Genomic DNA, 9,434 nt, shown 5'->3' on the forward strand with positions numbered 1-9,434 from the left:
AACAGGAGCCCAGACAAGGATGAGATTCCCACTTATAGTCATAATCTTTTATATCAAACATTTACTATAGAAAGATTATAAAAGTAGACTCAAAACATCTTTAAATATCTGAGTCAAAAAGATGTACTGTGAGGACCATGATCAAGGGTATATGAGACCCCCTGGAATTTACCAAGAAGAGATTTGTTGTTCCTGAGAGCCTCCTCTTTGCAAAGAGAGAAATAAGAACAGAGCCATGCAGTCCGGGCTGGGAAGGTCCCGGGAAGCCCTGCAGATTCAACCTTGGCTACTTATCAAGCTGGGAAGGAAACTCAGACAGAATCATGACCAGGCACCACCCACGGGCATGCTGGGAGTTTGAACCCTGGAAACTCAGGTTCAGGTGGTTGTGTTCTGGCAGGGAACCCACGAGCTAGGCGGAGCAAACTCAGACATCAGGGAATCCTGAAATTCATTAGTGTATCAACATACCATTCAGGGGTCTGAGGTCATTAGGTACCTGGAAAAGTCAAAGACAGGTCCAAACTAGGCGAAGGGGATTCATACTACTGCCCTGGGCGGTGACATCAGGGAGACCCAGCTGCAAGTGTGAGAAAGCCCTTCCAGGAGGCTGTGGTGTGAGGTGCGGGAGGAGGAGGTCCGAGTCCAGCAGGGGGCGCTGTGGGTCTGGTCCTGAGAGCTCAGGGTGCTGGCCAGGCAGGCCGGCACCTCCTCTGTTGGCTCTTGCCCACGTGGGCAGCAGGGTCCTCATTGGAGGGTGACGTCCTGCACTTGGGCCCCCAGGGGACACGACAGCTCTCAGCTCAGAGCCACACGCGTACCTCTCAATTCCTGCTGCTCTGTCGTGGGGTCAGTGCCCAGACCTGACATCCAACCAAGGACAGAGGGACGGTCATACAACAAAAATGAACTTCCTTCAGGAACCTCGACCTCCAGGGGTACCTGGACAGGGAATGAGAGACCCCTGCAGAGGCGGCCCCATTGCCCACAGAACGCCCGGGTGTTCCCCGTGGAAGAGGGATGCAGGCAAGGACCCTCTGTCACCATCTCTGTCATTTAAAAATGTTCCCTGGTGTGTTATTTGGCAATTTCAACATTTTGAATTGAACTATGGAAACTGACATTGTGTCAGTTTTTGTGTCTCCCTTACTCGTTCCTTCCCGTTTTATTAATACTTTATGTTAACACTTGTAACCTGAAATATATGAAATCAGAAGTTCAGCCACACTGTCATCAACATGTTCGTATAATAAGAAAAGAATTCAGTAGGAATATGTTTTTTTCTCCTCTGTGAGCTGAGGTTCTCAAACACCTCTGACAAAAATCATGTGAATTTTATTAAACAGCTACTTTAGCAGCAAATCTAACATGAATACAAATAAGAATAGTATTTACATTTTTATGTCAAAGAAACAAGAATGAACAAGACTTTCCCGTCTCTTCCACACACGTTAACTTGAGATGTCTGAGCTCCTTCTCCTCCTCGTTGCCCCCACACACCTCCTCCGTCCCGGGTCCATCAGCTCCATCCAGAACCACAGGGAAGGTCCACAATGCTCACCACACCTACCTGTTCACACACCATGTTTTTCTATTTCTGATGATGAGACATGTGTCCCAACTTTGTTGTGACTGAACTTGCCAGCTGTCATAATTGCATGGCGAGATGGTGACCTTTACCCGTGAAATCCGCAGTTCTATTGAAGGTACTCCACGTGGTCATGGCTGTTTACAGCACAGGACGCTGTCACCCTAAGCCTGCCCATGCAGCTCCGCGTGTCACTCCCCACCTCCCATCCTGGTCTCCCCACCGCTGGGACTAGAGACAGTTTAAAAGAGTGCTTCAAGGGCCACCCCTTACCCTTCACAGCAGACACGGGCTCCGGGATTTCCTGCTCGGCTCAGGGCTGGAGAGGAGGACGGACAGCACCACACAGACGGGACCCAGGGTTCCATGAGGAGACAGAGCGTATTCTAAAGATGGGCTCAGGTGCGAGAAAGGCTGGATTATTGGGACAAGCAAGGAAGACTTTGGAAAAGGAAATGGCAACCCACCCCAGTATTCTTGCCTAGAGAATCCCGTGGACAGAGGAGCCTGTCCATGGGGTCACACAGAGCCGGGCATGACTGAAGCAACTTAGCAGAAGCAGAGGAAGACTTGCAAACTCCTCCTTCAGCCTCAGACACTCCAGGGAGGAGATAGAGGATCGAGGTCACCAAGGTCACAGGAGCACATTTGCTGAAAGAAGTCACCCCATCACTCAGGGGCTCCTCCCCGTGCTGTCCCGCTCTGGGTGAGGTCCAGCATCTGCCTCCTTCTAGAACCCCTACTTGAGGGGACATCAGGTGATCTGAGCAGGAAGACGAGGAAGTGATTTGAATGAGGCCCCTCCTCCTCCTGACAGGCTGGAGGCATGAAAAGGCCCAGGACTCCACCTGCAGCCCAGGAGGCTGAGGAGGCCGCATCCTGGGAGGGTCCCCACCATGGCCTGGACGCTGCTTCTGCTCGGGCTCCTCACTTCCGGCTCAGGTCAGGGGCCGGGACTCTGTATCCCTGGGGCACCTCCAAGCAGGGTCTGAGGGCCCTCGTCTCCATAACAACCCCTGTCTCTCTCTTGTTCCTTTTAGGGGTGGATGCTCAGACTGTGGTCCAGGAGCCAGCACTGTCAGTGTGTCCAGGGGGGACGGTCACCCTCACCTGTGGACTGAGCCCTGGGTCAGTCACTACCAGTAACTACCCAGCTGGTACTAGCCGACCCCAGGCCAGGCTCCCCGACTGCTTATCTACAGCACAAGCAGCCGATATTCTGGGGTCCCTGCTCACTTCTCTGGCTCCATCTCTGGAAACAAATCCACCCTCACCATCTCGGGGGCCCAGTCTGAGGACAAAGCCGATTATCACTGTGGTCTGGGAACTGGTAGTTACAATGCCGCAGTGATGTAAGCCCATGGGGGAAGTGCTACCAAAACCTGCCCTTGTGCTCAGAGGGCTCAGCGCTTAGTGGCAGGAGAGGCAGGGAGGGGTTGGGACAGGTCAGGGTCCCCATGGGGAGGGAGGCTCTGGGCCCGTCTCCTGTCCAGTGGTTCATGGCCACATGTGTTCTCCCAGCTCTCCCCGGGTTTGTCCATCCCTCCAAGGGACCCCTCTCTGCCCCTGTTGTTGGCAATGAGGCTTGGCTCCACAGGGAGACTCAGACCCCCGCCACTGCCCTTAGGACTCTTGTCATTCAAATCACACTAAGAGATGTACAGCATCATGAACTTGATCTTGGAGACAAATTAATATTCCATTTACCCGAAGGGGCACCACCAGTGGAATTTTCTAGAGTGCAGTTTCCCAACTGGAGCTCCTGAATCACAGCCTTTCGTTGGTGGCAGGAATCTGTGGTGAACAAGAAACTACCCCCTCTCCCCAAATATTTAGGAACATCAAAATTCCAGACGTATGTCTTTGTCTGTTATTGGGAAATAACCCCTGAGAATTGTGTTACAATTCAGTCCAGGCGTGTTAATTCCCCATAACACATTCACTCCCAGTTTTTGGATTGTGATAAATCCAAAACCCCAGAAACACAATTCACGTCCGAGGCCATGCAGAAAACTGTGTCTTTATTTAAGCATAAGACTGGAAGTTGGGAGGAATTTCCGCAAACCTGTGCTGTCTACGGACACACCTCGAGGCTCATGGGAGGACTTATGCTCCTGGAAGAACCTTACTCAGAACGGGCTCCAAAAATCCCCTCACTCTCGGCCGACTGCCTGGGGGCCGGGATGCCAGGTCATGGCTGGACTCCTCAGCACGTGGACCAGGCCTTGTGTGGGGAGATGGAGCAGCAACAAGGGGAGACCTAGCGAGGGCAAAGCAGGCTCGTGTGCACCCCCATCCCCCCTGCTGGTGACTGTGGGGCCAGGAAGACCTGGGCCTGACCCCACCTGGGTCATCAGTGCTGAATGTGAGGTGGGGCCGGTGGTTGGCCCTGCGATCACCCCTCCTTCCCTGGTGTCCCAAGTCCTCAGAGTCCAGGGAGCTGAGCCTCACGCTGCGCAGCACCGCAACCCCCTCAGCCTGGCTCCCCTCCCCAAGGGCAGCAGCCCAACAAGGAGTGGTCTCAAACCCCTGGGTGGAAGGAGCTGCTGACAGGAGTTGCCCCAGGTGCCCGGGTCAGCGTCAGACACAGAGCAGTGGGGTCAGAGCACCCGGTTGCTGGGTCAGTGGGCAGAGGATACACTCCCCTCACTGATGGGCTCTTAGTTGGAAAACGCAGCGCTTTCCTTCCTCACATTTTCCCACCCTGGACATACCCCGAGCGCGTCACCAGGGGGCGCTGTGCACCCTCTCGGAACTGGCGGAACGGAGCACACCAGATGGTCCCCTGACCCGGGCTTGTCCCTGGGCTCAGTGGACTGAGTTGGAGGTCTCAGCAGGTGCTTCCTCTCAGGAGACAGACTTAGAGCCCTGCCCCCTCAAGCTTTGGGAGTGAAGCTTCAAACAGGACTGAGGACCCAGAATTAGAGGGCGTCCTGTCAAGGTCTTCAGACTCTACCTGCTTCCCCAAGAGCAGAGAAGGCAGGAGGCCCCAGAGCCGAGCCTAACCCTCAGCTCCCCCCTGCCTCCTCTGGCTCCTCTTCAGCCCTTTCCTCGGGGCCCCTCTCCTCCTCTTATGCTTCATGACTTTCCTAACCAATCCCGGGCTCCTCTTTATTATACAACCCTCCACGTGGAATGGCCTCCAGAAGCCCTCTCAGTCCTGACCCCTTAAGCAGCCAGGACGCCATGGGACAGACTCGTGCTGAAGGGTTTGAGAGGAAGCCACGGTCAGCCCTGAGGTCATGGGGGACACAAAAGTGGATTTTGGCCCTAAGGAGGGGACAGTTCCCAGAGCAGGGAGCAGGATCTGTCCCTGAGGGGCTCTGATCAGCAGGTCATAGGATGCATATCTGGGCCTGGACACCAGGGGGCTCGGGGGCAGTTCTTGAGGGTTGGTGGGTGAGAGCTGGGCCCAGTCTCCTGGCACTGTATGGTGGCTTCAGCTCAGGGTTCCCAGCTGTGACCTCCCACCCCCGGGCCACCCACAGCTGCGCCCCTGCCACCCCCTGGGCACCCTCAGACACAGGGACCTGATCCAGAGCCCAGGGAGGGGTCAGAGAGCTTCGGGGTAGAGTATGGGTGCAATGGTGGGGTTATTTGCATGAATGAACACTTCCTCTCTCAGTATGAAGAGGGGACGGAGAGGTGGGGACACTCTGCTCAGCTGTGGGGCCACAGAAGGCAGGATGCCCTGACCGTGTCCACCATGGCCTGGTCCCCTCTGCGCCTCACGCTGGTCACTCTCTGCACAGGTGACTGGATGCGGGGACAGGGGAAGGGCCGGGGGAAGACACATCCCTTCTCCCTCCTCTTCTTCCTGAAGCCCACAATCACTATCTCTGTCTCTCCCCCTTCCAGGATCCTGGGCCCAGGCTGTGCTGACGCAGCTGCCCTCCGTGTCTGGGACTTTGGGTCAGAGGGTCACCCTCTCCTGCATTAGAAGCAGCAGCAACACTGGGGGTCTTTATGTGAGCTGGTACCAACAGCTCCCAGGAAAGGCCTCCACACATCTGATCTATGGAAATAGCAAATGACCCTCAGGACTCCCAGGTTGATTCTCTGGCTCCAAGTCAGCCTCTCTGACCCCCTCAGTTCATGCTGAGGACGACACTGATTATTACTGTTTCTCATGGGCTGACGGCTTGAAAGTTTGCACAGTGCTTCAGGCCAGAGAGAAGGAGACAAAAACCTGCTTCCCGCACAGCCATGGGGCTCCCAGGGCAAGGTGTCTGCCCCTCCCTTCCTGGAGTCCATGAGACCACGGAACCCAGCTGTCTGGGTGTCCCCTGACTTCAGCTCAGCTGCCCCCTCAGCTCGACTCCCCTCCCTAGGCCAGCGGCGCACAAGGGGTGGTCACACGCCCCTGGATGAAGGAGCTGCTCACAGCAGTTGCCCCCGGTTCCCAGGTTGGAGTCAGCAGCACAGAACAGGGGGATCAGTGCCGCCCTTGCTGGGTCACTGGGCAGCGAATGCACATCCCTGAGCTTCCGCCACAGAAGCATCTCCTGTTAAAAGAAAAGGAAATGGAACCCAGAGTTTCTACAAGCAATTTCCACACAGTCCAGGATCCAGTAAAAAAATGTCGCTTCTATCAAGAACCAGGAAACTAAATAATGAAGGGAAGTGAGACAGCATAGACATTACTGGTGAGATGCCTGAGATGATGAAATCAGGTGACAGATGTTTTTAGGGACAAATCATCAAATCTACTTGATGAGCAAATACAAACACTCTTGGGTCCTAAGGAAAAGGAGATAAGTGTAGGAAAAGGAGAAAAAGTGTCAGAATCACCTGAAAATACAATAGGAGAAATCAAAAACAAGTATCTGTACACTATCAAAGACATGTCATACTTATTGCTATTCAATTCATTCATTTGTTTATTGAAAGAGTGTTTGGTGACAGGAAAAAAGAGCGCCCCTGCTTCCTCTCGTAAGGCATCCCAGGTGTCGCTAGAGGTAAAGAACCGCCTGCCAATGCAAGGGACATAAGAGATGTGGGTTCTGTCCCTGGGGTGGGAAGATCCTCTGGAGCAAGAAACGGCAACCCACTCCAGTGTTCTTGCCTGGAGAATCCCATGGACAGACGAGCCTGGTGGGCTAGAGTCCACGGGGTCGCCAAAGAGTCAGACAGGATTGAGAACCAAGTGACTGAGCAGCACCTTGCTCCCTCTCACCGCCGTGAACGTTCCCCGGGAGCGTCACCAGGGGGCGCTGTGCACCTGCTCAGAACTGGCAGCCCCTCAACACACCCCCATGGTCCCCTGAGCTGGCCCTGCACCCGGGCTCAGCGGACTGAGTTGGATGTGACAGCAGGTGCTTCCTCTCAGGGGACAGACTCAGAATCGCGGCCCCCAGGCCTCGTCCTGGGAGTGAAGCTGCACCCGGGGCCGAGCACCCAGAATTGGAGGGTGAAGGGGTCAGGTGGTCATCAGTCCCCACCCTCTTCCCAGAAACAGAGGAGGGGAGGAGCCCCCAGAGCCCACCCCGTGCACCCCTCCAGCTCTCCTCAGCCTGCGCCCGCTCCTCCTCATCTCTTTGCTCAGAGCCTGCCCTCCCGCTTCCCTCATTCATGACTTTCCTCCCAATTCTGGGCCTCGCTCTTTCTACAAACATACACTGTTGACCTCCACAGTGATGACCAAGCTCATGCTCTTCGAAAGTCATGAACGAATTTCCAGATCTTTCTGAAACATTCACTTCCTTATCCCCCTCCTTGAACCTCTCTAACCCCTTCCTTCCCGAGAAGCCTCAGGTTTCCGGCTCTCAGGTGTGACCCCAGCTCGAGCCCTCCCTGTTCCTCCCCTGGTTCCCCCTCATTTCCCAGGGGATCCAGTGATGCACCTCCAGCAGCTGACTTATCCCGTGAACGTTCACACTCTGTCCCGTGTACCCATCGAGTCAGGAGTCAGGAGGGAAGAGAAACCCTGGTCCTGAGACCTGGGAAATGATTCCTCGCTGAGGAGTGTCTGTGCTCAGCTACTGTGGGACTGACTTTATGCACAGTGAGCCTGGGGAGAAGCTGCTGGGGCCCTGGGCTGGGAAAGCAGACCCTGTCCTGGCGCTCTGCCCCCAGGGCCGTGACTGCTGCTCTGTCTGGACCATGCCTAAGTCAGGTTTGATCCCCATGATCACGTCTGAGATTCCTGAAAACAGCTGATCTGCCTTGTCATGTCCTGTCCCTCATCTCAGATCTGAGACCGACCCATGGCTCTGATAACTCAGCCTGCCCTGTTTCACAGATAGAGCGTCCTGCTAACACATGAAAATCCTTCAATGGAGATGCTATACATGTCAGAAAGTCTTTAAAATGATCTTATTTAAAGAACAGAATCTACAAGGAAAATTATGTTTTAGAAATAGTACCTTGGCAATGCAAAATTAAAACAGAGCCAGAGTCAGACACAACTTAGTGACTGAACCACAACACTTTCTTCAGTTAAGTTTAGGCATCTATTTTAAGTGATGACCTTAGATTTTTACTACTCCATGATCACATTTTGGTTCATTTAAAATCTCAAAGTCACACATCCACTGTGTAACACTCACATGCACTACAGGGTAAATTATACCTGGATCTTTCTTTCCAACACAATTCTTCCTGAACTGGGTAACTTCAAAGCCAGTTTTGGGAAAGTTGACTCTAAGAGCTCTGATCACTAGGTCACATGATGTATGTCCTGGCCAGGACACCAGGGGGCGCTCCAAGCCATTCCTGTGGGTCTGCAGCTATGAGATCTGAGCTGAGTACCTTGGTGCTTCCAGGTGCTTTCTGCTCAGGGTTCCCAGCTATGACCTCCCACCCGCAAGCCCCACACAACCCTTCCTCTGATCACGCACCAGTCTCCCTCAGGCACAGGAAGCTGACCCAGGTCCCAGAGGTGATCAGAGCATTGTGGGGGGTGGAGCGGAAGACGGTCATTTGCATGAAAGGCCCCTCCCCCACTCAGGGTATGAAAAGGGGAAGGAGCGGTGTGGGGACGCTCTGCTCAGCTGTGGGGCCACAGAAGGCAGGACGCCCTGACCGTGTCCACCATGGCCTGGTCCCCTCTGCTCCTCACCCTGGTCTCTCTCTGCACAGGTGACTGGATGCGGGGACAGGGGAGGGGTCTTGGGAAGACACACATGCTGTGTTCCCCGCTATCGTGCCTGGACCCCCGAGTCACCATCTCTGTCTCTCTCCCTTCCAGGATCCTGGGCCCAGGCTGTGCTGACTCAGCCGTCCTCCGTGTCCGGGTCCCTGGGCCAGAGGGTCTCCATCACCTGCTCTGGAAGCAGCAGCAACGTTGGGCGTGGCAATTATGTGGGCTGGTACCAACAGATCGAAGGATCGGCCCCCAGACTGCTCATCTATGGTGCGACCAGTCGAGCCTCGGGGGTCCCCGACCGATTCTCCGGCTCCAGGTCTGGGAACACAGCCACCCTGACCATCAGCTCGCTCCAGGCTGAGGACGAGGCGGATTATTTCTGTGCATCTGCTGACAGTAGTAGCAGTAATGGCACCGTGCTCCAGGCCGGGGGGAAGTGAGACAAAAACCTGCCCTCCCCCAAGTCACGGGCCTCCCGGGCTGAAGCATCTTCTGCCAGTGCAGACACTTCTGTTTGTTTGATTTAAAACGGGCGTCTGAGCCCCACACCAGGAAATTGGTCGGGGAAATCCTTTCAGTTCTTCTTCATTCTGCCCCCTCACCAAGGCTTTGCTTTTGGCAACCACTTTTTATATGAATATCTGAAATTGAGCAGATGCCCTGAATGCCAGAGGCTGGCCCTGGAAGATAGACTCAATGACAGTCAAGACAGAACCAGAGAGAGAGCGTCCACCTGTGTCTGATTCAGGACACTTCAGC

General features: G+C 54.6%; 1 gene segment (V, D, J or C); it reads left to right on the forward strand.

Moving 5' to 3' along the window:
* The first annotated feature begins 2,484 nt into the window (after positions 1-2,484).
* LOC129629778 (immunoglobulin lambda variable 2-18-like) lies at positions 2,485-9,115 on the forward strand. The segment is given in 2 exon segments: positions 2,485-2,530; positions 8,778-9,115. Coding segments are annotated over 2 exon segments (384 nt in total).
* The last annotated feature ends 319 nt before the right edge of the window (positions 9,116-9,434 follow it).

Source organism: Bubalus kerabau, chromosome 16 (genome assembly GCF_029407905.1).
Source record: "Bubalus kerabau isolate K-KA32 ecotype Philippines breed swamp buffalo chromosome 16, PCC_UOA_SB_1v2, whole genome shotgun sequence".
Taxonomy (NCBI): Eukaryota; Metazoa; Chordata; class Mammalia; order Artiodactyla; family Bovidae; genus Bubalus; species Bubalus kerabau.